Genomic DNA, 27,481 nt, shown 5'->3' on the forward strand with positions numbered 1-27,481 from the left:
ATATAAACTGTTTCAACTCCTACCCTCAAAACGACACTACAGAGCACTGCACACCAGAACAACTAGACACAAGAACAGTTTCTTCCTGAACGCCATCGCTCTGCTAAACAAATAATTCCCTCAACATTGTCAAACTATTCACATTAGTCTGTATTACTATTGCTATTGGTTTTCTCATCATTCCCATTTCCTTCCACTTGTGACTGCATGAGTGTAACTTTGTTGCTTGTATCATTGCGATTTATATTGATATGGATTGTTTCCTAGTATGATTTGATTGCCTATTGTACCATATAACTGTCACTGGGCATCGTGCCCTGTGATTCTTGATGAATGTATTTTCTCTTTTTATGTACACTGAGAGCATATGCACCAAGACAAATTCCTTGTGTGTCCAATCACATTTGGCCAATAAAGAATTCTATTCTATTCTAAAAAAGAAAGAAAGATCGCAAAATGGAACAAAAACTCACTTAACAGATTGTCTCACTTAATAACAGAAATTTGGGGCTCAATTGTGATTGTAAATCAAGGACTACTTGTAAAGATGTCAGAAGACATAACATAAAAGGAAAGGAAGTGAATAGGAAAGAGGGAAGTTTGGGCATTCTGGGCCCCAATTGCTAATCTCTCTCAGAACAAGTGCTAACTGCTACATAGTCTCCAGCAGAGCACCCTAGAATTGTATCATGTTGTCATCCAGAGTTACAAAATTGTATTGTGTAGTTTATGGATGGTATTGCCTGGAGTTCTCATCCCACCGCACAGTTCTTGCTTCGCCCTCCCCACTTCTATACAACCCAAAGGCAATGCTGTTTTAGGGAGGAAACACCTGTTCTATCGCCCTGCTGGTATCTGTTCCTTCCTCTTGAAGCACAATCTCTTCCAGAGCATGGTGGTTAACATAGTTTGTGACTAGGATTAATTGAAGCTGTTGAAATAGTTCATAATTACAATTGTTTGCTGAGAATATGTACAGAGGTGCTTGATAAGGAAAGAGGAAATAGGAGAATCGAGGGCCTGGTTTTGCTAAACTGCAAAGGGGTTTTATTCCCATTATTCACCTTCCCTTCAGGACTCCATACCATGATCTGAATTTTTGAATATAGGTAGTCCTTGACTTACAACCATTCATTTAACGACCATTCAAGACAGTGATAGAATTCAATTTTTTTGACTACCCGTTCTGTGGGCGTGGCTTGGTGGACGTGGCAGGGGAAGGATATTGTAAAATCTCCATTCCCTCCCCACTCCAGGGGAAGGATACTGCAAAATCCCCATTTCCTCCCAATCACCTGGGACTTGGGAGGCAGAGAATAGATGGGGAGAGGCCAGTCAGAGGTGGTATTTACCGATTCTCCGAACTACTCAAAATTTCTGCTACCGGTTCTCCAGAACTGGTCAGAACCTGCTGAATACCATCTCTGGTTCAAGGTCACAACGGCACTGAAAAAAGTGACTTATGACCGGTACTCACACAACCATTGCAGCATCCCTATGATCACCTGATCAAAATTCAGTTGCTTGGCAATTGGCATGTGTCTCTCATGGTTACGGCATCCCAGAATCACATGATCACCATTCGCGACCTTCCCAGCCAGCTTCCGACAAACAAAGTCAAGAGGGGGAGCCAGATTTGCGTAATGACCATACAATTCACTTAACTGAGTTTAACAACCATGGCTAGAAAAGGTTGTAAAATTTGCCGTGACTTACTTAACAACTGCTGGTCCCAATTCTGGTCATAAATCGAGGACTATCTGTATTTCATTTTCTTCCAAGCAGGAAAAACGACTGAAAGTTGCCTAAGTTTTCTAAACTGGGGGTCTCCAAACTTTTTTTGATCATCTTACCCTGAGCAATAAAGGGGCTTTAATATGCTATGTGTATTTATTTAGAAATTATATAGTATACCTGTACGATGCTACTAAAAGATTATCTACATTCTAAAACATACCCATTGGATATTTTGTACCTCCTGTTATGCTATAAATAAAGCTTATTTTTTTCATTCTTTTTTAAGATTAAATAATAAATATAGACAATTTATCTTTTTTTCTGCACGCCTGCTAATTGCCTTGTAGTTCCCCTGAGACATATGCCCCTCATTCTGAGGATGGTTTTCCCGTAGGGATTCTAAGAGAAATCCATTGAGAGCAAAGTCAGAAGTAACCAAGTGAGCTCTCTAGGGATTCCAAGGGAAATCCATTGAGAGCAAAGTCAGAAGTAACCAAGTGAACTCTCTAAAATAAATGATGCTGTCAAACCCTGATCTAGTGTACATTTAAAGCAGTGGTGGGATTCAGCCAGTTCCCACCACTTCAGGAAAACCGGTTGTTAACTTTCTGAGCAGTTTGGTGAACTGTTGGAAGAAATCATTAGGGCAGAGAACCGGTTGTTAAATTATTTGAATCCCACCACTGATTTAAAGTGACAATAAAGTTTCTATTCTATTCTATTCTATTCTATTCTATTCTATTCTATTCTATTCTATTCTATTCTATTCTATTCTCAGTAACAAATAATGGTTTGGAAGAGTTATCAATGCTTCCCTTTTTAATAGTCTTCCTCCTCAAGTTTCTGGATCCAATCCTATCAAGCACTTGCTTTAATAGGTCAGTATTTGGCCGACACTACATTTATCAATCTTCCTCCCTCCCTCCCTAATTCTTCCTTCCTTCCTCCCTTTTTCTCATTCCCACTTTCCTTCTCTCCCTCCCTCCTCTTTTCTCATTTTCAGCCCCTTCCCTCCCTCCCTAATTCTCCTCCCTCCCTCCTTCCCTCCCTCCCTTTTTCTCACTCCCATCTCCCCTCCCTTCCTCCTTCCTTCCCTTTTTCTCACTCCCATCTCCCCTCCCTTCCTCCTTCCTTCCCTTTTTCTCACTCCCATCTCCCCTCCCTTCCTCCCTTCCTGGAGATTCCTTTCATCTTAACAAATGACCCTGAGAGGCATAACAAATTAAAAATAACATTAAAACCCATTTGAAAAACACTGACATTAAAAGACGTTGCAGCCAAATATTGCTCCCTCAATGAACTTTCTGGTAGTTTAGAGTTACTTTTGGTGCTCTCCATCTCCTCCCCCCCCTTAGAAGAGGATGTAAATGATAGAAGGGCAGAACAGAGGCTCCTACACATACTCTTAGATGGAAGAGTTCTGGCAAGGTTTTTCAATTGCTATTTTCAACCACCATTCATATTCCAACCTCCCAAGTTGGAACTGTTGCTCTATTCTTGATGTCTTCTTGTTTCTCTTCTGCCCATTTGATCTTGCCTGGGGAAAGGAAGAGAATGAGTCAACAATACTGTATCTGTTTTATTCCATTGTGTGTTTCTCGCTTCTATGTCTTATTCTCTGTTGGTACAGTGCTGCAGGCTTCTGGGTGTCACTTAAAAACCTCATTCATTCATTCATCCATCCATCCATCCATCCATCCATCCATCCATCCATCCATCCATCCATCCATTCATTCTCTTTCCAAATTAATATAAAATACAGAAGAAAATAGAAAAAAGGAAGAAAACAAAAAGCAAAAAGGGCCAGAATATTTAAGAAAAAGAAAAGATAAAGATAAAGAGAAGTGGCTTCTGATATTCTTCACAGCAGTTTTAGGAACAATTGTATTTTAACCCCTGTCTCTAAAGTTATTTCATAATATTCTATTTTCTATAATCTATCTAGTCTAATCATCAAAGCCATACATCACAACTTCATTTTTCTTTTCATTTTCACGCAAAAATTCCTCAAGCTTCTAGTCACCCATTGATGTGGATTTTGTCTTTTCTCTAATTAAAAAAGTTAATTTATCTCTTTCTCTCCATTTTGCTCTTGAAAATTAAAGTGAATCTTATCCAAGGAGACATCAGCAAACCAGAAGATGTGAAGCCAGCAGTCCAAGGCGCCCATGTGGTCATTCACACGGCTGGTCTGGTGGACGTCTGGGGCAGAGTCCCACCCAAGAAGATCATGGCAGTTAATGTGCAAGGTAAGTTTTGACGGGAAAACCTTCAAATGTTTATCTACACAGCGCAAATCAGATCAAGATGCCCCTTCTGAGTTTGTGGAATTTGTCCCAGCAGCAAGGGTGTGGCAGGTGCACAGAAATTAATTGCAGAAGGAAAAACATTTTTTGCTGCTGGATCTGCTTACCTTATAGAGGTTGATGGAATTTTGTCATTGTTGCATCCATTCACGCACACCTCCATTTTGTGGAATGGAACCTTCAATGCTGTGCTTTTTTAAGCCTGTGGGGAAGATTCCACTCCACAAAGCAGATGGAAGCAGAGAAAGTCTTTTTTATGTTTAGATTTGATTAAGGGGATGTTATATGTTGGGTTGTTTATTCCATCTGTCACATCAAACATGTCTAATTTAGTAGAAACTTCTGGAGGAACTTGGGTGTATATTCCAAGGCTTAGGCCAAACATGATCCTTTTTAGTTGAATCCCAGCTTTTAAAAATAAAAAGAATTGGCTTCCCAAAAATGTTTTTGCTTTTTCTAATTTATCTCTTTCATCTGTGGTCAGAAGGGGTGTAGAATGATGTGGCAGCATTAATGAATCTGAAAAATCATTTGTAGTTTTTCTGAGTCATTTGTTTGCAATTTTTCTGAACCCAGAATATACTTCTTAGTGTAACGCTAAGATAAGAAAGGAACTCTTTGGTTGCCCGAATCCTGAATTAGAACAACAGGAATTAGACTACTTGCTACATCCATGATAGCACTTACTTTTAAAGTCTACAGGTAACTCTGTCTGTCTATTTAGCCCATTCAGTAACCAAAGTTCCCTGAGTGATTTATAATAACACCAACCATACGGCACAATTTGAATATAAGCATATATACAATAAAATCTAATAAAATAATGGATAAAAATTAGGCCACGGTAAATCTAAAACAGTACAACTTAAAGTACAATTATAGACAATTCAAACCCTGATAAAAAAGAAAAGAAAAGTGCTCAGCTGCTAATGTGGCTGCTGGACAGATCTGTCTCATAAGTGGTCAAGTCACTCCAGAAAAACACACACTCTCTCTTTTTGATCCCCAGGAAGCAATAGGCAAATCAAGTAAAAATTTTGTTAGAACCAGAGGTGAAACCAATAGTGGGTTTCAATTTTGGTTGCTACTGGTTTGTTTGCGGGCATGCGGGTACTCACACACACGTGCAGCGCTTCTGCGCATGTGCAGAGATGTCCGGGTGGGTGGGTGGAGCCTCCTGCTGCCGCAGTTCATTTGATTCAGGGCGAACCGGTAGCAACCCACCACTGGGTGAAACTGAATACTAGAAGAATGGAGACAGCCAAAAGGACGGTCTTTTTTCCCCCTTTTCTTTTTTTATACAGTGTCTAATTCAACTTGAGAATTGGCTGCTTTGAGATGGGGTGTTGGCGATCAACTAGGTTAGATTCCCAAGAAGGCTGGAGCAATTAATGGAAATCAAGTAGATCAATGACTCATTGATTGGACTGCCCCTGAAAACCCACTGCTGGGAGATTGATAGGCTTCCTTCTACAATTTGTCCCAGGGGTAAAATGCTACTGGTTTGCACCGATTCGAGTGAACCGGTAGTGATAAAAAAAGCTACCGGTTTAGGTGAAGCGGTAGTTAAAAAAAACTACTGGTTCATCGGAACTGGTATTTCTGACAATCAGCTCTGCCAAGCGATTGATATTTGCAGGAAAGCAGGAAATCCTGCTTTCTAGCAAATCTAAATCTCATAGCACAGCTCCCCCCCCCCGCTGTTCTATTTACCTTAGAAAAGGCTTCTTTTTCTGTGCGAAGTGCGCATTTGGGTGCATGCGCAGGCAGCGTGCTTTTGGCACGCACTGTGCATGCACGCACACAGTGCATTTGATGCACACAGCACGCATGCGGGGGCAACAAATTAGTGTCAATCCACAGAGGATTTCTCCACTGGTCTGTCCCCTGCGAGAATAGATTTCTGGAGTAGATGTGCCAGAGAACCAACCCACTGATTATTTTCTTAAAACCTTGAATATGGGGACATGACATGATATAACATCCATGGCTTTTTAGCCTGAGAAATGGTGGGGAAGTGGACTGAAACAACTATTCTCATAGATACTTTGAAATCTATGGTATTTGAAGGTGGATTTTCACTTGGATATATTCAGGAAGTTCTCGACTTATGACCACAATTGAGCCCAACGGTTCTGTTGCTAAGTTGCCAAGTGAGTTTTAAGCCCAGTTTATGACTTTTTTTGCCTAAGTTAGTAACAACGTTGTGAAGCGAATCCGGCTTCCCCATTGACTTTGCTTGTCAGAAGTTTGCAAAAGGAGATCACATGATCCCAGGACACTGCAGCGGTCATAAACATGAATCAGTTGCCAAGCATCTGAATTTTGATCTTGTGACCATGCTGGTGGTACAACGGTTGTAAATGGCAGTGGTGGGATTCAAGCCAGTTCGCACCACTTCTGGGGAACCGGTTGTTAACTTTCTGAGCAGTTTGGTGAACTGGTTGTTGGAAGAAATCATTAGGGCAGAGAACTGGTTGTTAAATTATTTGAATCCCACCTCTGGTAAATGGTCGTATGTCACTTTTTTCAGTGCTGATGTAACTTTGAATGGTCATTAAATGAACTGTTGTAAGTTGAGGATTACCTGTAAGCTTCATGAGAGCCAGTGTGGTGTAATGATTAAAAGTATAAGGCTAGACACTAGGAGACTGTGAGTTTTAGTTCTGGCTAGAGTTGGGGGACTCTGAGCCAATCATTCTCTCTCAGCCCTAGGAAGGAGGCAATGGTGAGCTACTTCTGAAACCTTGCCAAGAAAACTTTAGGGATCTTATCCAGGCAGTCACTAGGAATTAACACTGATTTGAAGGCACACCACACACACAAACTGCTTCTCATTGTATCCAAAGCAACAAAGCTGCCTGACAATATTAATAGGATGAGATTGAGGTGACAGCCATCCGAAACGGATAGGCATGCTGCCAGGGTTATTATGGGAATTAATCCACTCCTCTTAAAGTTTGTGAGGTTGAAAAACACTGGTTTAGGTTACTTCACGTGGGGTTATAGCTGGGAAAATCCCGTCAGTCACTAGAAAGCAGCAGAGTTGGATTTTTTCTGCATTTCTCTGCTGCCATCTAGTGTTGATCTGTATTTTTGCAACCTTGATAATGGTACCCCAATCGATAGCACATTTTTAAGAGGCGGTGTCTTCTGTGGCACCAATTTGGAAACATGCAAGTCCTTTTGGCAGTTATTTAAGAAGAGCTATCTTTCCATCTTCTCAAAATTCAAAGATCCTCAGATCCGCCAATTGTAGCAGATGCATACAACTTTGTGCATTCCCAAAATGTTATCTGGGATAAAAGCTTCCATCCCTGCTTTCTCCAAAATTCAACAGTTGTCCCAAATTGCAGAATATTTCCATATGGAAACATTTGATGCATAATCTCACCCTCATTTTGAAATTTCCCAGAAGGGTAAATCTTACTTTCATACCTCTTCTAGCACTTTCTGGTTGAGGAAGATAATTCCATTTTCTGATTCGCTTGCTATTTTTAAAATAAATGAATAAAGTTTTTGGTTCCACCAAGAGAAGGAATGGGTTTTTAAAAAGGATTTCATGGCCTTAGGCTGATTTTTATGCATGTGATGTTAGCAGTGGTGAAATCCAAATTTCTTTACCGGTTCTGTGGGCATGGCTTGGTGGGCGTGGGATGGCAGGGGAGGGATACTGCAAAATCTCCATTCCCACCCCACTCTGGTATTTTCCGGTTCTCCGAACTACTCAAAATTTCTGCTACCGATTCTCCAGAATCTGGATTTCACTCCTGGATGTTAGACAAGAAAATGCAGGAAATAGTAACAGAGTTGGAAGGGACCTTGGAGGTAATCTAGTCAAACTCTCTGCTCACACAGACCTGTAGTAGGGATTTGAACCACCAAACTGCTGACCTTTCTGATCAACAAGCTCAGTGTCTTAGCCACTGAAACAATTCTCTTGAAATAATTCCATTTGCTTTTATTAAAATATTTTTTGATGATGATAGCATGAGATTTATTCCATGTAGAATGGAATAAACAACCAGAATGGCTCATTGAACGTGATGGGAAAAGAAAATGAGATGAAAGCTGTAGAAGTTGTTTGTGCAACCAATGTGATCAACATTTCCAAGAACAAAATATTTATACAGGCCTGGAAGAATTATAGTTTGTAGCTGGAAATATTGCTTAACTACTCTATGAGAACAGAGGTGTCTTCTTCAGTTCCTTGGGTGCCGGGTAGGGCTGGGGAAGGGTCTTCTAGGAAGCCCAAGAATCAGAACTGATGAAAACCTGGTAGAGGAGAAGGGCAGAAGCTTTGAGTTCAGTCTTCCTCACCAAATTTTTTCCACTGAAATGATAATTCCTCTTCCAAATTGGTGTACGGGGTATAATCATATTAGTGATATTCAGGGGTGGGCTGCTGGGGGTTGCAGGGGTTTGGGAGAACCTCTAGCTAAGATTCTGTGCAGTTCGGAGAACCCCCAAATCCCACTCCTGTATGGCCCCACCCATCCCACCCCACCCCTCCACGCGGCCTGTTTTGGATGCAGATAAGTGCAGGGTTGCGCGGAGGCTCGGGGAGGGCAAAAAATGGGCATACTGGAGGTTCGAAGCCTGGGGAGGCCATTTTCACCCTTCCAGAGGCTCGAGGAAAGCCTCCAGAGCCCGGGGAGGGCAAACTGCCTGCCCCCTGGTGCAGGAGGCTGACTATTCCATGCCCACCATGGCCACACCCACTCAGCAGGCGGGCAGAGAACCCTTGCTAAAATTTTTGAAGCCCACCCCTAGTGATATTCAGTGTTGATACAAATGTTAAATTGTACATCGTGGGATGGGGTGGGACAGGATGGGATAGAACAGGATGGGACAGAACAGAATAGAACAGAACAAAAAATGGAATTGAATGAAATTAAAATTGTATTTGAAATATATCTTCTAGTTTTGTATTATTTTGCTTGATTTTATTTTTGGCATTCTCCTGACCTCAAAGAAAGTTGCTCATCTCTCCACCCAGGCCCCAGCTGGAATGCCACAGGCTTCCGCCCTCGCCTTTTGTTGTGTGCCAGCCTCCAAGATCCTTGCCTATTTTCCTGCCCTTTCTGGAGCTAATTTGGCTTGCCTCCGGAGCCCCAACGCAATGATCCTGCTGAGCATTTGGGAGAAGCTTCAGGGGCTTTTAAGAGAGACATTTCACTTTTAAAGATTGTGCCTAGGATGAGTCAGGAGCAAAAATAACAAAATCCACATATGAGGCATCTTTATTCTTTTGTTTGCATGATTAATGTCCCAGGGTGGATCAAACAAGCAAAGAAAAGGATGATCCAAGAAGCATTTTGTTGTTTTCCATTTAGACTTTTGCAACAATAATCTGGAATCAACTAACAGGCTCAGTTGTCAGGATGATGAATGCTCAATTTTCAAAAGAAACAACCTGTTGGAAAGCAGAATTGAGAGGTCTTTAGAGGAGAAATGCTCTGCTGTTCTATTTATTATATTTTAAACACACACATTTTCTTGTTTTCACAATGACCCCGTGAGGTAGGATCACAGCTAAACTGTTCAGAGTGAATTTCCATTAGGCTTTTCCTGAGTTCTAGTTTTAAATCTCCCCAAATCCCTTCTTCGAATCCACTAGTTTTAAAGATTATTGGGAGTTGAAGTTCATACAATCTGAAGACTTAGGTAGGAAAACTGTGTTAAAATGTGGCCTAGGCCCTCCTATAATCCTACCAGGAGGCCTTCAAGTTGAAATTATTTTCCAATTTATGTTGAACTATATAGGTAGTCCTTGATTTACAACAGTTCATTTAGTGATCATTCGAACTTACAACAGCACTGAAAAAAGTGGCTTATGACTATTTTTCACTCTTTCGACCTTTGCAGCATTCCCTGGGATCATGTGATGACCTTCTGCGACCTTCTGACGAGCAAAGTCAATGGGGAAGCCAGAATCATTTAACAACTGCAGTGATTGACTTAACTACTTTGACAAAAAAGTTCACAAAAGGGACAAAATTCTCCTTATCTCACTTAGCAACAGAAATGTTGGGCTCAACTGTGGTCACAACTTGACGACTACCTGTAATAGCATATTAAAATCCCATCAAACAAGCAAAGAAAAGGATGATCCAAGAAGCATTTTGTTGTTTTCCATTTAGACTTTTGCAACAATAGTCTGGAATCAACTAACAGGCTCAGTTGTCAGGATGATGAATGCTCAATTTTCAAAAGAAACAACCTGTTGGAAAGCAGAATTGAGAGGTCTTTAGAGGAGAAATACTCTGCTGTTCTATTTATTATATTTTAAACACACACATTTTCTTGTTTTCACAATGACCCCGTGAGGTAGGATCACAGCTAAACTGTTCAGAGTGAATTTCCATTAGGCTTTTCCTGAGTTCTAGTTTTAAAGATTATTGGGAGTTGAAGTTCATACAATCTGAAGACTTAGGTAGGAAAACTGTGTTAAAATGTGGCCTAGGCCCTCCTATAATCCTACCAGGAGGCCTTCAAGTTGAAATTATTTTCCAACTTATGTTGAACTATATAGGTAGTCCTTGATTTACAACAGTTCATTTAGTGATCATTCGAACTTACAACAGCACTGAAAAAAGTGGCTTATGACCATTTTTCACTCTTTCGACCTTTGCAGCATTCCCTGGGATCATGTGATGACCTTCTGCGACCTTCTGACGAGCAAAGTCAATGGGGAAGCCAGAATCATTTAACAACTGTTTTATTAATTTAACAACTGCAGTGATTGACTTAACAACTGTGGCAAGAAAGGTCACAAAAAGGGACAAAATTCTCCTTATCTCACTTAGCAACAGAAATGTTGGGCTCAACTGTGGTCACAACTTGACGACTACCTGTAATAGCATATTAAAATCCCATCAAACAAGCATGAGAAGTCGTCGTAGAAAAAATGCATTAATTTTCATTTTCAATACTCTTATTGTCTCTCTTTAATTGTTACGATCTATATTCAAGGAAGCTCTGCTCGAAAATGTTTCCTAGAATGAACAAATAAATGAATGAATGCAGTATGTCAGGATATCTTGGGTTGAGATTTGACTTTTGACACTCACTTGATCTGAAAGCCAGTTTATTTCAAAACGCCAAACATTTTGGATAAGTCCAAGATGGTTTTAATAGCAAAGTCATTTAAAGAGAATAGTTTTCAACCCCTATAAAATTCTCCTTCTCTGGGTTAATCTGTTACAAACAAGAGACTTTCATTTGCAAGCCAGAAAAAGGAGAGCCCTTCCTCCAGTGATTGACACCTGTCAGTCTCTGTTAAGTTCGGGAAGTAACGAGGCTGGAGACCAGGGTAGTGACAACAGCTCTTTAATATAGGGTGAACCCAGCAACCTGGCTGGGGAAAAACCTCTCCTTATATACTGTTTAACCGGCGGCTTCAACCAATCAGCAACGTGCTTGTTTCCCGCCAAAATATTTAAAGATACATAACAGTCTCCTATTGTTTTTTTTTAATAAAAGGAAGCCCACCTAAAATTCAATTGTTTAGATGATTCTATTTTGTTTCCATGACAAACCTAATTTTTGTCTCAAAAAAATTGTGTCCCTCCCTTCCCCACACTTTCCCTTAGCAAATCCATAGATCAGTGTTTCTCAGTCTTGGCAATTTTAAGATGTGTAAACTTCAGCTCCCAGAATTCCTGAACTAGCATGCTGACTAGGGAATTCTGGGAGTTGAAATCCACACATCTTAAAGTTGCCAACATTAAAAAGCCCTTCCAGAGATGCTAGAAAGGGAGTGCTGTAATCCTGGTTGTCTGTCTTCTCATGACACCCTGAACCACAAACCAGCCAACCCCTCTAGCTGTGTGCTGCAAACATAACTGCTGTAGCTGGTTTATCGTTCCAGAAGTCAGGCCTAACACCTGTTTTTTCTGACACTGACAATTTGCTTATGACAACCTACTAATTAAGACTAAGCAATGCATGATCCAATCTATTCTTACATGGCAGTGCTATATTTACATGGTCTAAGACAGAATTGCTCTAACTTCTGAACTGAGTCAAAGAGTGTTTTGAAATAGCCGAGAGACCTACCATAATACACACAGAATTAGTAACTTGGAGGACGAAAGAGACACCCCCCCCAAAAAAAGATAATTGACCAAAAATGTAAACACTTCTTTAACCCGAGATCACTTATTCCCTGAAAGAGTAGGATCAGGGTTAGAAGAATAGATCATAGGAATACTAAATAGCTTTCATAATTGGTTGGATCACCTGACCACGTCCTGTTATTATCTCTTCAGAGGCTTAGACTGGATCAAGTTATCATTATACTGCCAAATTTGAAAGATAGCTGTTGTTTTCCGTAACCTAGTGTGAATATAGCCTCTGAGTCCCACACGTCTCCTAAGGGCCGTCTGGAAGTCCCAGCTTCAGGCTTCTTGTGGTTCACAAACTTGGGTTTTGCCACAAATCCCTTCCAAATCTTTTCCTGTTATCATTCATGCCTGCAGTCTAAAGACACACAGGGCCTGGCAGATAGCTTGCATCCTTGTCATACAATCGTGGCATGGGAAAATTCACAGGCTGACCTTGTCATTCCAGGCAGCCCTGGCGGCTTGTTTCTTTTCTCAGGACCACAGCAGAGGTGGGGTGTGCAACCACTCTCAGCGATGGATATGTTGAATTACAACAATATGCCTTTTCGTTAGCTGAATCATTCCCAATGTCCGATATGAGACAAATGTGTAGGAAATGGCTTGATTTGCAAAACAAAAAAGGGCTACTTGAGCAAAGGAATCCTGGCATTTACAAAATAACTTTGACTTCCCCAGTTACTTCCTTCCAAGATATCGGCTGCAAATAATGGAATAGAATAGAATAATTTATTGGCCAAGTGTGACTGGACACACAAGGAATTTGTCTCGGATGCAGAAGCCGGAGTTACACAATCACAAATTGTAGGATCCTGGCAAGCAGGTAGTCTGCAAATTGGTATGGCTTCATTTTCATTTTCAATACTCTTATTGTCTCTCTTTAATTGTTACGATCTATATTCAAGGAAGCTCTGCTCGAAAATGTTTCCTAGAATGAACAAATAAATGAATGAATGCAGTATGTCAGGATATCTTGGGTTGAGATTTGACTTTTGACACTCACTTGATCTGAAAGCCAGTTTATTTCAAAACGCCAAACATTTTGGATAAGTCCAAGATGGTTTTAATAGCAAAGTCATTTAAAGAGAATAGTTTTCAACCCCTATAAAATTCTCCTTCTCTGGGTTAATCTGTTACAAACAAGAGACTTTCATTTGCAAGCCAGAAAAAGGAGAGCCCTTCCTCCAGTGATTGACTTAACAACTGTGGCAAGAAAGGTCACAAAAGGGACAAAATTCTCCTTCTCTGGGTTAATCTGTTACAAACAAGAGACTTTCATTTGCAAGCCAGAAAAGGAGAGCCCTTCCTCCAGTGATTGACTTAACAACTGTTTTATTAATTTAACAACTGCAGTGATTGACTTAACAACTGTTTTATTAATTTAACAACTGCAGTGATTGACTTAACACCTGTTTTTTCTGACACTGACAATTTGCTTATGACAACCTACTAATTAAGACTAAGCAATGCATGATCCAATCTATTCTTACATGGCAGTGCTATATTTACATGGTCTAAGACAGAATTGCTCTAACTTCTGAACTGAGTCAAAGAGTGTTTTGAAATAGCCGAGAGACCTACCATAATACACACAGAATTAGTAACTTGGAGGACGAAAGAGACCCCCCCCCAAAAAAAAAGATAATTGACCAAAAATGTAAACACTTCTTTAACCCGAGATCACTTATTCCCTGAAAGAGTAGGATCAGGGTTAGAAGAATAGATCATAGGAATACTAAATAGCTTTCATAATTGGTTGGACCACCTGACCACGTCCTGTTATTATCTCTTCAGAGGCTTAGACTGGATCAAGTTATCATTATACTGCCAAATTTGAAAGATAGCTGTTGTTTTCCGTAACCTAGCGTGAATATAGCCTCTGAGTCCCACACGTCTCCTAAGGGCCGTCTGGAAGTCCCAGCTTCAGGCTTCTTGTGGTTCACAAACTTGGGTTTTGCCACAAATCCCTTCCAAATCTTTTCCTGTTATCATTCATGCCTGCAGTCTAAAGACACACAGGGCCTGGCAGATAGCTTGCATCCTTGTCATACAATCGTGGCATGGGAAAATTCACAGGCTGACCTTGTCATTCCAGGCAGCCCTGGCGGCTTGTTTCTTTTCTCAGGACCACAGCAGAGGTGGGGTGTGCAACCACTCTCAGCGATGGATATGTTGAATTACAACAATATGCCTTTTCGTTAGCTGAATCATTCCCAATGTCCGATATGAGACAAATGTGTAGGAAATGGCTTGATTTGCAAAACAAAAAAGGGCTACTTGAGCAAAGGAATCCTGGCATTTACAAAATAATTTTGACTTCCCCAGTTACTTCCTTCCAAGATATCGGCTGCAAATAATGGAATAGAATAGAATAGAGTAGAGTAGAGTAGAGTAGAGTAGAGTAGAGTAGAATAGAATAGAATAGAATAGAATAGAATAGAATAGAATAGAATAGAATAGAATAGAATAATTTATTGGCCAAGTGTGACTGGACACACAAGGAATTTGTCTCGGATGCAGAAGCCGGAGTTACACAATCACAAATTGTAGGATCCTGGCAAGCAGGTAGTCTGCAAATTGGTATGGCTTCATTTTCATTTTGCTTTGCAAATCACCTTTAATATTACTCAAGGAAACTCAGACACACGGTGGTGGGTAGAATGGCGTTCAATCACCAAAGGCAGTATAGGTAGTCCTTGGCTTCACAGCAGTTCATTTAGTGACCAAAGTTGCAATAGTGCTCTGCCTGCTTATTATGGGAATTGGTTCCTACGCAATGAAAACCCCACAGATTTCATTGCTCCTTTTTTATTCCTGGCAGAGCTGTTTCTTTTCCAGCAGGCGAGGGCTGTGGTGGACAGCCAAGTTTCGTATTGTTTCTCCTCCTCACCCCTTCTTTTTCCCACTAGGAACCAAAAACATAATTGAGGCCTGTGTCACTCAAGGAACCCAATATCTGATTTACACCAGCAGCATGGAGGTTGTAGGACCTAACATAAAAGGCAATCCTTTCTACAGGTATGAATTGCTTATTTTTATACTACTACTACTACTACTACTACTACTACTACTACTACTAATAATAATAATAATAATAATAATAATAATAATAATATAGCGCTCCAATAGACCAAGAGAACTGAGGAGTTTTTTTACAATTTCTATTGTCTATAGAGATTCTCAGTCACCAAAGGTGCTTTTTCTGGAGGAGACTGAACTTTCTCATTTTTTCTTTGAAGACGTTTCGCTTTTCATCCAAGAGGCTTCTTCAGCTCTGACTGGATGGTGGGGAATGGAAGGATTTGTATTCTTTGCAGCAGTGGTGAAATCTGAAACCGTTTACTACGGTTTCGCTGGCTGTACATGTGCGCTGTGCACACATGTACAGCATCTTACTACACAGCAAATGCAAGGTGCATGCGTGCGCAGTGCACACCAAAAGGAGGCATGGAGTAAGTAGAACAGCATGAGGAGAGAATGATCAGCTGTGGCGTGTGAGCTTTTTTTTAACTTTTAAAAGCATTTTAAATTGCTTTTAATAGGCTGATAATCAGGCAGCTCAGCTGTAATCATCAGAGCCTTTTTTTAACCTTTTAAAAGCATTTCTTTACAATCTATTCAATCGAATAGGTTGTAAAAAAAATTCTTTTAAAAGTAAAAAAAAAGGCTCCGATGATCGCATAGCTCAGGTGTGATCGTCAGACCCTCTTTTTTTTTACTTTTAAAAGCATTTTTTAAAAGAAGCAGCAAGCGGCAAGCAGGCGACTGGGCAATTGGGTGGGCATGGGCAGGGGGGCAGGGATTTTTGCTACCGGTTCTCCGAACCACCTGCCATCATCGCTACTGGATCAGCTGATCCAATCCGAAACGGGAGCATTTCACTCCTGCTTTGCAGACAGCTGGTCATTTGCATTCTTTATAGAGTTGTTGATACCACTTGGAGCAGTGGTTCTCAACCTTTATAGTGCTGCGACCCCTTTAATACAATTCCCCACGATGTGACGACCCCTTTAATACAATTCCCCACGATGTGGCGACCCCAACCGTAAAATTATTTTCATTTTGAATTTATCACGCCTGAAGCTGTATTGGCTAGCGATCTGAACTGCTTGTGATTGCCTTGAGGACGGAGGCAATAAAGCGGAGACTCCTCCCCTATTAAGTTTATTGCGCCTGAAGCCAGATTAGGCTAGCGATTGGGAGTGATTGCAGCTGGCTTAAGAGGAAGACATCAGAGCAAAGATTTCTCTCTTTTTTAATTCATTGCGCTTGAAGCCGAATTCGGCTAGCGATTTGAAGAGCCTGCAGCTGGCTTGTGTAGTCAACCAATGGAGCACGATTCTTCGACTCGCAAGTATACTTCCCATATTTCCGATGGTCTTAGGCAACCCCTGGCAAATCGTCATTCGACCCCCAATGGGGTCCCGACCCACAGGTTGAGAACCGCTGACTTGGAGGCTTGTCTGTGTCCTAAGGGTCACCTGAGTAATGCACATGTGGGTGGAGCCTTCTTGGAACAGCTGAAAGGACTGTGTTGTGAAGTTCTGCTTTCTGTAGGTTGTTTTTCTCTGTTGTTTGCACCTCAAACTGACAACACAGACTCATCCCCGACAGCCTGCGCCTGTGTTCAACAGTGAAGGAACACAGAGCAGTGAAAAACATCTTTCAGAAAGCACAGCTCTACAACACAGTCCTTGCAGCAGTTCCAAGAAGGCTACACACCCATTTGCACTACTCAGGTGACCCTGAGGACACAAAAAAACTTCCAAGTGGCCTCAACTATTCTCTAAAAAGAATGCAAATGATCAGCTGTCTGCAAGGAGTATAAATCCTTCCATTCCCCACCATCTAGTCAGAGCTGAAGAAGCTTCTTGGATGAGAAGCGAAACATCTTCGAAGAAAAAACAAGAAAAATATAATTTCTTTGAATTTCCCTTGGGATGGACTAGAACAGTGGTTCTCAACCTTTATAGTGCTGCGACCCCTTTAATACAATTCCCCACGATGTGGCGACCCCAACCGTAAAATTATTTTTTTTAGGCAGCGATCTCAACATGCCTCAGCAGCCGCAGAAGGGGAAAAAAAGCGGCAAACTGTTTTTTTGAATTTATCGCACCTGAAGCCGTATTGGCTAGCGATCTGAACTGCTTGCGATTGCCTTGAGGACAGAGGCATTAAAGTGGAGACTCCTCTCCTATTAAGTTTATCGCGCTTGAAGCCAGATTAGGCTAGCGATTGGGAATGATTGCAGCTGGCTTGAGAGGGAGACATCAGAGCAAAGATTTCTCTCTTTTTTAATTCATATTCTGATTGTTGTATTTAGTATTTAGGCAATTTAGTCCTCAATGTCTTGTTGCCTTGGCTCTGCTCTCTGGCTAGCTCTCATGAATGGCTTTGTTCCCCTGCGATCTCCGCTAACAAAATCCTCGTCACCAGTGTTGTATTTGCAAAACAACAGCAAGAAGTGAGGCAACGCAGGAGAACCATTAACAGTTCTTTTATTAACTACAAACAATTAACTGAGGTGAGCAAGCGAGCAAGCTCTAAACTGACAGCCCTTTTATATTGGAGCTGTCAACAGCTCAGCCAATAGGAGCTCCTTAATTCTCCTGCCGGCTATAGCATCAGCAGTTAACCAATCAACTGCTGGTTACTGGTCATGTGTTCTCCAGCCGAACACAACATTGATGGTCTTAGGCGACCCCTGGCAAATTGTCATTCGACCCCCAATGGTTGAGAATCGCTAGACTAGAAGGTGACCAAGATCCCTTTCAATCCTACTATTCTGTTTTAATTTGGTCAACTTTGGAGTTTCTTATTCTTTTGAGTCTTCTCACACTGTTTAGCTATTGAAGGGCCTAGACATGCATATTTTTTTAAATAGAAGCAAACCTCTCAAGAGTTAACTTGAGTTTCAGTGTTGGCTGTAAATAACAGGGAGTTCCCCTGATTTAGACCCACATGTTTTGGCCCTAATCAAGGGTTTCCCTGGGTTCTCCTAGCAACAGGGATACAGTTACTAACAGTCACCGTGGAGACAAGCCAGGAAGGAATTTTAAAGGCCTAACGCTCTCTATGGGTGTGGGCCAATGGCTCTGCTCTCCTTCTAACAAGTAGGAAAAGTTGACTGTTGTTCGTGGTTAGAAGCTTAGTCACCCCAAGGCTTGCAAATTTGAAAAATTTTCACTGCAGGGTGAAAGGGATCTTCAATCATTCCGTTATAATGGCGCTGAAAAAAATGACTTATGGCCGTTTTTCATGCTTATTATGACCATTGCAGAATTCCCAGGGTCACACGTGATCAAAATTTGGATGCTTGACAACTGGTTCATATTTATGACGGTTGCAGATTCCCGAGGTCATGGTGATACCCTTTTGCGACTGTAAAGTCCCAGATATTTCCTGAGCTACTGAAATGCCAAAGAGAGTGGGACTCGAAACGAGGCCTGCAAAAAATATCAGCTTTTTATTCTTTGGCCAAAATAAAAAGCCTGGGAGATACTATTTCCAAAACACAGACACACACTGCAAGAGTGGCTCAGAGTATTATATATATTTTTTGCCGATAGAAACAAAGTTTATCCAATCAGACAAAGGTTCGTCACCAACGTGATCTTTCTTTGTTCAGGACTCTGTCTCTGTCCATGCTTTGCTAACTTACAGAGTATCCCTTGTCCTTGTACGTTTGGGCTCCTAGGCAGCGCCCCCCACCCCATCGATGGAGCAGCATTGTTCCTGGGAACTGTCTCCAAGGATGTGCCTAGCTCTGAAACAAATTGCAGAAGCGAGAAACCAGATAGAAAAGAATACAATTCTCTTACAGAATGAATTCCTAACAGATGATTCCCAACCATAGCAAAATAGTACAAGCAGCTTCTTTAACAGAAGCAAAAGTTAGATTGATTTGTGTCAATATGGCCTTTCATGACCTTCTGACAACCAAAATCAGTGGGGTATCCAGATTCACTATACAACCATCTTACTAACTTAACAGCGGCAGTGATTAACAGCTGTTGCAAGAAAGGTTGTAAAATGGGGCAACACTCGCCTAACAACCGTCTTGCTTATGCGATAGAAATTTGGAGCTCAATTGTGGTCATAAGTCGAGGATTGCCTGTGTACTTGTACTTTTAATGGATGCATATAGGAAAAACCTATTAGATACAACACTTTCCGTCATGGGGGAGTCAAGAGAAGCAACAGACTTCACCTCCTCTTTTCTTCCCCATATCATCTAAGGCAGTGGTTCTCAACCTTTATAGTGCTGCGACCCCTTTAATACAATTCCCCATGATGTGGCGACCCCCAACCGTAAAATTATTTTCGTTTTGAATTTATCGCTCCTGAAGCCATATTGGCTAGCGATCTGAACTGCTTGCGATTGCCTTGAGGACGGAGGCATTAAAGCGGAGACTTCTTCCCTTTTAAGTTTATTGCGCCTGAAGCCAGATTAGGCTAGTGATTGGGAGTGATTGCAGCTGGCTTGAGAGGGAGACATCAGAGCAAAGATTTCTCTCTTTTTTAATTGATCACGCCTGAAGCCGAATTCGGCTAGCGATTTTAAGAACCTGCAGCTGGCTTATGAAGTCAACCATTGGAGCACGATTCTTCAACTCGCAAGTATACTTCCCATATTTCCGATGCTCTTAGGCAACCCCTGGCAAATCGTCATTCGACCCCCAAGGGGGTCCCAACCCCCAGGTTGAGAACCGCTGATCTAAGGGTTCAGGAGTGTTATCCTCTCCTCTGTAATGCAGGGGGCAGCAGCCACTGTAGCAATTGCACTGGATTTAAATGAATGGTGCTAAAGTGTATTTAAGACACAGAACTGTTAACTGTAACCTGGTTAACTTCTCTTGGTCTCACCTATTGCAAGCACAGGGTTTTGATAGCCTGTGATGCTTTCTTCCTTGTTTGCAGGGGCAATGAGGACATGACATATGAGGCCATCCACCACCATCCTTACCCACTTAGCAAAGCCAAGGCAGAGGGTCTGGTCATCAAAGCCAATGGGCAACTGGTAAGCTAGAACTTGAGAGAGGAGTTTGAATGTCTTCTAATTAACTGACCCATGCTTCTTGGCATCTTTCTATCTCAAACCCTGTCTGCCTGTAGTGATTTCCTTGAAACTGGCACTCTGCAAAAGATTCAGACAGTGTGTGGTGACTGTGGATTGATCTGTGCAGAGCAGGTCATGTTATCTGCAGAGTACAGGGGTGGAGGAAACTATTTGAAGCAGCTGTTCCTATGTATATACTTATATGGTTTATTTATTTGGCCAAGTGTGATTAGATACACAAGGAATTCGTCTCTGGTGCAGAAGCACTTAGCATACTTGCCAAACAACACAGTATAATAATAATACTGAAGTGTACAGCCAATAAGGAGGAAGTAAAAATAATAAAAGGGATAAATAATAATCCTGCAGCCACACCCTATGAGTTCATATACATACACACCAGGCAAAAAACCTCACACACTTAGTAGTCATTCTATTTTGTCAGCTGTGAGAATTAGGTGTTCAGCAGAGTGAGGGCACAAGGGAAGAAAATGTCTAGTTGTCTTAGCGTAGAATGCTGTATAGTGCTGTTACACTGCCTTCCCTTTGTTCTTTTCCCCTAGTCATTTTTGTGGGCTTTGAACCCTAGACCCCTTGGTCTAATGCTGTTGTTTTGATTAAGTGGTGAAGGAAGGCCCAGATTCAAATCCATCCTCAATGATGGAATTTCATTGGGTGACCCTGGCCCATATATTGCCTCAGCGCAATCTACCTTGTTGAGCTTTTAATGGAGTTCAATTGGAGAAGCCCAGGTGTAGTCCGCTTTCAGCTATGAAACTTCACAGGAGAAGTGATTTTGGGCCTTGGTGTTCCTCTCCATTGGCCCAACCTATCTCACATGCTTGTTGTTAGGAGAAGCCACAAGGAAGGATGGATAGATCCCTTGTTTGAATCTCCAGGGAAACCTGGGATGAAGGTCCAGTAAACTAACACCTAGATAAACACTTCACCACCAACTTCCAACTTTCCCTTGATGGTGGGTTGTCTACCCACAACATGCTCAGATGTGCCAATCAGCAACAGAAAATATTTTTTTTCTGCAGATGCCGAACGGGAAGCAGCTAGTTACTTGTGCCCTTCGTCCAACGGGCATCTATGGGGAGAACCATCTGCTGATGAAGGAGTTTTATGAGAAAGGGTTAAAGACAAAGAAGTACATGATCCGGGCCATCCCAGCCTCTGTGGAGCATGGCAGGGTCTATGTAGGTAAGTTATGATGGTGCCTGGTGCATTTTTAACCCTCCTTCTTTTATTTAGATACTTTTACTCTTCTTGGGCATGTTCCTGTATGTATGTATATCAAGTTCTGAACTTCTTAAGAACTGTGAAGTCCTTAGTGCCCTCTGAGCTTGGCTGTTTGCTTGCAGACATTTCATTATCCTACTAGGTAATATCATCAATGCCAGGGAAGGTGGAGTTTGCTCCCTGTTTATATGCAGTAATTTTCCCTGCCTTTGTTGGTAGTGTGTATTTTTTTTCCTTGGTAGTTCCTTGATTAGGGTACTATTTTCTACTTGATTGTTTCTCAGATGTCACACCTCCACTAACACTGGCAGGGCAAACTCCTGTAAATAAACAGGGAGGAAACTCTGCATTCCTTTGCAATGATGATATTATCTAATCAGGTAATGAAATGTCTGAAAGCAAACAACCAAGCTCAGAGAGCACCAGGAACCCCACAATTCAACCCTAAACTGCAGATATTATATTTCTTCTTAAGACTTCTTAAGAACCATTGCCCTACTCTGCTTTTAAGTATATCTCAGAATTACCATTTGGTGGTCAAAACTCTTGGATATAAATTTCAAACCCAAGAAACAAGCCTGATATGGATTCATATTAATTTGACATGTTATTCAGGTTCTCAAAATTTGGGATACCCTGGGCCCTTAAAGGAAAAAAATGAATGTATGCAAACTTTTCTCCCCCATGAATTAAAAATGTTTAGATTATTTAGGATAGATGAAAATCAAATTCATACCTTAGTATTTCTTGTTGCATTTCTCAAACTTTCCAAGCCAGCAACCACCTTCCTTTTGCAAGAAAAAAAAGGAGCAAAGTTTGCAGTGAGTCATGACATTGTTTGCATTTTGTCTGCCTGATCAGATTTCAATTATTTTTTTAAAGTGTGTAGCCCACATCAGTTACTTATGACTTCCTCAGAGATTCGGACAGGAAATTTGAAAACTCATGTTGTAAAATATTTTTTTTAAAAAAGGAAACTACTTCAGTTTAGCTGCTGGATTTATTTGCTATCTCCATTCCTGTATAACCAAAAGGCCTAACCCAGGGCTGTCAAACTCGCAGCCTGCAGGCTGGATGCATCACATGCTGGCCACAGCCATGCCCTGTTTAGCAAAGGGGGGGGGATCACAATATGTCACATGACACCGTGATGACACAAATTTGATACCCTATCCTAACCCTTTCCCCAAAATCCCCATCCCTAGTATGAACTGGGAAATAACAGAATAATGGAGTTGGAAGGGACCTTGGAGGTCTTCTAGTCCAACCCCGTGTTCAAGCAGGAGACCCTAGGCCACTCCAGACAAATAGTTGCCCAATCTCGTCTTAAAAACCTCCGGTTTTGGAGCTTCCACAACTTCTGCAGGCAAGTTATTCCACTGATTATTCTAAATTTCTCAAAAAACAGCAACAACCCAAACACAACTGTATACACACACGCACAAACACTTCCACACACGCACAAGCAAAGACAATCCCTATTTCAGTGTGTTGTGTGATCGGATCTTGTGTTAAGACTTAATTTGCAGATTGTATGAAGCACTATTTTAGAAATACATTTGAGGTCTTATCCCTGCTGTGTTGGCTTGAGTAAACAGTGTTGCATTATTGTGTCTCCGTGTTATCTCTGTATTTTCACAAAAGTGACTGTTGGCTAGTGAAATGTCTCTCGCTTGGTAATATTTCTGGTCTCCTGACTTGCCCCTTCTGTAGGCAATGTGGCTTGGATGCATCTCCTGGTGGCTCAGAAAATCCAAGATGACCCCTCAACAATCGGGGGCCAAGTTTATTTTTGCTATGACAACTCTCCTTACAAGAGCTATGAGGACTTTAACATGGAGTTCTTGAGGCCATGTGGCTTCCGCCTCTTGGGGTCCCATCCCCTGCTGCCGTTCTTTGTCCTTTATCTGATAGCTCTGCTCAATGCTATCCTGCAGTGGCTCCTGAAGCCCTTCTGTGTGTATGCCCCCATCCTCAACCCCTACACCCTGGTTGTGGCCAGCACTACCTTCACTGTAAAGACCGACAAGGCCCTGAAACACTTTGGATACAAACCTTGTTTCTCCTGGGAAGAGAGCCGGAATCGCACAATCAGGTGGCTCCAAGAGGTCGCAGCAGAGAAGCAAGTGGAGAAGTAGGTCCCAGCAAGACAGGTCAACATGAATGGAGTGATGCTTTAGAGGAAACCCAGTTGGGGACTGGAAAGCTCCTGGATTTCAGATGTGCTAAGCTCAGGACAATATTAAACTATGGCCTTATGTTCACTGGTTTAAAACAGTGATGTTAGATATTTGTATTGATATGTTGATATTAGATATTTGTACAGTAGCTACCTTTGCCCCTAGGTGACCTTTGGAAGCAGGCCTACAGCTTTGCAAGAATGGGTGGACCCTGTTTCCCCAGGTGGAAATGTCAAATACCAAAGAAATATGTTTTAGATTTTGGCTGAGTGCATCAGTGTTTCATTCTCAACTGGGCAAGGGCTTTTTTTTTCCAGCCAAAGTCCCAAATGACTTTTGATGATAATTCCATCATGTCACACATTCCAACCTACCTGGATCAATTTCTTACTTCTATACCAGTGTGTCTATTGGTGTTGCATGCTCCAAAGATTATCCGGAAGGCAGTAATGTCCAGCTCATCTTCTACCATTCCTTAGCTTTGAAAGATGGATTGTTGATCCATTCCATGTCACTACAGACCAGTTCCATGTTTTTCTTCCTACCTCAATGACCTCTAAGTGCAGTAAGGTTCATGTTTTTGATGTAATCTAACTAGTCACTAGTTATCTGAGTAAGCTGATAGACTCTTAAGTATGAAAGGAGACTAAGAAGCCACAATTATCTAACATGACTTGTGCAATAGAAATGTATGACTGGAAAGCCTCCTTGATGGCCAACAATTAAGTTAAACAAGCAAATAAATATATTCTCATGAGAGCTAGAGTTATCTTTTCTGATGTCTTGAGAAGTTTAAAAACTAAGGAAGAGGGAAATGGTGGATCACGAGACAGAGCCTGAGGGGACATATCTGAGTGGGACATGCTGGAAGCAGTGGATAATGGGAATTATTGGCCTTGAGTAAAATCTGTTGCTGTATAACCAATACTTAGGCCCTTCACTTGGAAATCTGCAGATTCTCAGTCATCCAGGTCATGGTTGTCCCAAACGTGCTTTTTCAAGAGGCAACTGGACTTTCTGGTTTTTCTTTGAAGATGTTTGGCTTCTTATTCAAGAAGCTTTTTCAGCTGAAAAGCTGAAGCTGCTTGGATAAGAAGCGAATTGTCTTCAAAGAAAACCCATAAAGTCCAGTTGCCTCTTGAAAAAGCACTTTTGGGGCTTCACCTACAAGTTTATTTATTTTGTTGAAGATTGGATGCCGTGAAGTGTTGTTTTTTTTTTAAACCATGTATATCATCTATAGTTATTTTTAGCTTTCTTCCATAACAATGAATTTCTCTGTTTTTTGGCTTCTGTCTATGAAGAAAGCTACATGTTTCATTTCCATGGGAATAGCTATGGATGGGTAGTTCAAAAAAACAGCAAGGCAACTGCAGTATTGTTCGTCTTTTCACTTTATACCTCTTATAAGAGAGCCCTGGATGCAACCTGAAATTATCCCAAGTGCTGAACACAGGTGCTGCTCCCCTCCACAGCCCCTTAAGCCACTAAGCCATAGTTTGTTGTGGGCTATGGTTTGTTGATTAAACAAGCCTAGTTAAACTGCGGTTTAGTGACTGAATTCACATATGTCAGCTGCATTTGCTTCTTAAGGAGCCTCAGTAAAGCACAAGAACTCCACAGAATGGCTTAACCTATGATAGCCAGTATTTAAATACAGCCTCCAGATTGTAACTATCATCCCCTAATCTCCTACTCCTTTTAAAGCAAGTTGCTTGATACAAAGTTCTAGAGCACTTTATTTTATTTATTCAATTTCTATAGCTGCCCATCTTAATCAAGGAATCTGGGCGGCTTACAGTTCAAATTTCATGCTTGCCTGTTACTTTGTCCTCTTGATCTTTCCCAGTATAAGCCTACTAAGTCTCCTTTTGAATCCAGCTCTGGATATATATGTGCAGCTCCCCTTCTAGACCTGAACTGGGCACTAAAGTGAGAAGTTCCTTCTAAGTTCCAAGAACCAGACAGGCCCAAGACCTAAAGGAACTTCCATATTTTGACAAATGTTACATGTTTGGCAAAGCAAAAGTTCATTTGAACATTCCCTGAATTTGAGATGATGGCCAGCAACCTGCCATCAGGGATAGTTTAACAAACAGTTGAGTAGAAGGTGAAAATAAAACAACTTTGTCACTCTTTGGAAAAAGGGAAAACAGTGTCCAAAGCTGAGCAGATGCTGAGATCCTACACTGATGGGTGGAACAGGGAACCAATTCAGATCAGATCAGATCAGATCAAATCAGAAAGAGCCCAGCTGACCACAATCAAGTGTAGCAAGCCACATTTGACTTGACAATCTAGATCAGAGGTATCAAACTCAATTTCATTGAGGGCTGCATCAAGGTTGTGTTTGACCTTGGGGGGGGTCAGGGTGGGCGTGGCCAAGGTGGGCATGGCCTGCTTGACATCACTCGTGTTGGGGGTGCCTGTGGCAGCCTGAGCGTTCTGCCAGCAAAAATAGAGTTTGGGAGGACTGCCTGCGGCCCTATAAATGCAAGCTACATTTTCAGCTGTAATGGCCTTCTGCAACCCTCTTACCAGTGAAAACAGAACTCGGGAGGGGTGCCCGCGGCCCTTCCGAGTGCCGTTTTCACTGGCAGAGGCACCATGGGCCAATCCTTTGGTGTTTCCAGGGTGACCCCATGGGCCAGATCTAAGCACCTCACCTTGAGTTTGACACCCCTGATCTAGATCAACTAAGATATTCCAGGTCACAATGAAATTGCGATGGATCCTGCTGCCAAAGGAGAAAAGAAGCTGTGCAGGTCTCTGGTGGTGGAAATTCATTGTCTGAATTTCATCTGTCCATGTTAGTACCTCTTCAAAACCAAAGCTAGGTTTAACCAGCCAAGCTGTGTGATATTTATTTAGCTTATGGCATATCATACATGGACTTGCAATATATATTAACATTTCACCTAGATCAAAGAGCACAATAAAATATTTATTTATTTATTATATTTGTATACCGCCCTTCTTCCGAAGGACTCAGGGCGGTTCACAGCCAATAAAAACAACAGAAAACATATAATTCTTCTGCGCATGTGCGTAATGGCGATGGCGATTTAATCTTCGTGGCGACAGCGGCTAGGCGTTCCAGCCAAGATGCCGTTTGGCCGCCCGCCGGGCTGCGTGGACTTCGATCCCGGGTTGACTATCATCCCAGCAACCGAGAGCGAGGTCTTTGGGCCTCAGTGGGTTCTCGGCTGCTGAGAGCGGGGCTGGAGTTTCTGGGTGAGCGGGTGGGGAAGCCGTTCCGGACTGGCCTAACCTGATCCCGGCCGTTTGCAACATCAACGGCGGCGTGATGGGCCGTTCGGGTCGGAATCTTCAAGGGCCCGAACATCGGCTGTTTCTCCCCCCGCCCAGCTGATTCTTGGACAGGCTTTTGCCTCTGCCGCAATTGTCACCAGCGGCATGATTTTGGCCGCGTTTTCCATCGGCGGCACATTGAGTGAGCAGCGGATGGCGGTGGCCATTTTGGGGCGGGGAAGCCGTTCCAGACTGGCCTACCTTGATTCCCAGTCGCATGTAACATCAGCGGCGGCGTGGTGGGCTGTTCAGGTCGGAATTCTCAAGGGCCCGAACATCGGCCATTTCTCCCCCCCCCTCTAGCTGACTTTCGTTCAGGCTTTGCCTCTGCCGCAATCGTCATCAGCGGCATGATTTTTGGCCATGTCCTCCATCAGCGGCACATTGGCGGCCTGGCCTATTTCAACGGCGGCACGCTGGGGCATGAATTTAGCATGGGCCCAGCAGTATTAATGGCGGCCTTAGGAACGGCGGCGGCACGGACGGCATTGACAACATTGGCGGTTCTGAGATGTG

At 42.1% G+C, this 27,481-nt stretch overlaps 1 protein-coding gene across 11 annotated transcripts in view; it reads left to right on the forward strand.

Moving 5' to 3' along the window:
- The window catches only part of HSD3B7 (hydroxy-delta-5-steroid dehydrogenase, 3 beta- and steroid delta-isomerase 7), a 121,163-nt gene that overhangs the window by 81,428 nt on the left and 12,254 nt on the right, over positions 1–27,481 (forward strand). For 10 of the 11 annotated variants that reach the window (XM_058183501.1, XM_058183506.1, XM_058183504.1 and 7 more), the window contains 5 exons: positions 3,843–3,986; positions 15,079–15,187; positions 20,090–20,189; positions 21,272–21,434; positions 23,187–24,410. In XM_058183501.1, the coding sequence (XP_058039484.1) occupies positions 3,843–3,986; positions 15,079–15,187; positions 20,090–20,189; positions 21,272–21,434; positions 23,187–23,611 (941 nt within the window). In that variant the 3' untranslated portion in view covers positions 23,612–24,410. Of the gene's footprint in view, positions 1–3,842; positions 3,987–15,078; positions 15,188–20,089; positions 20,190–21,271; positions 21,435–23,186; positions 24,411–27,481 lie in introns of those variants that run through there. The other variant, XM_058183509.1, reaches the window with a different exon arrangement.

Source organism: Ahaetulla prasina, chromosome 4, assembly GCF_028640845.1.
Source record: "Ahaetulla prasina isolate Xishuangbanna chromosome 4, ASM2864084v1, whole genome shotgun sequence".
NCBI lineage: Eukaryota > Metazoa > Chordata > Lepidosauria > Squamata > Colubridae > Ahaetulla > Ahaetulla prasina.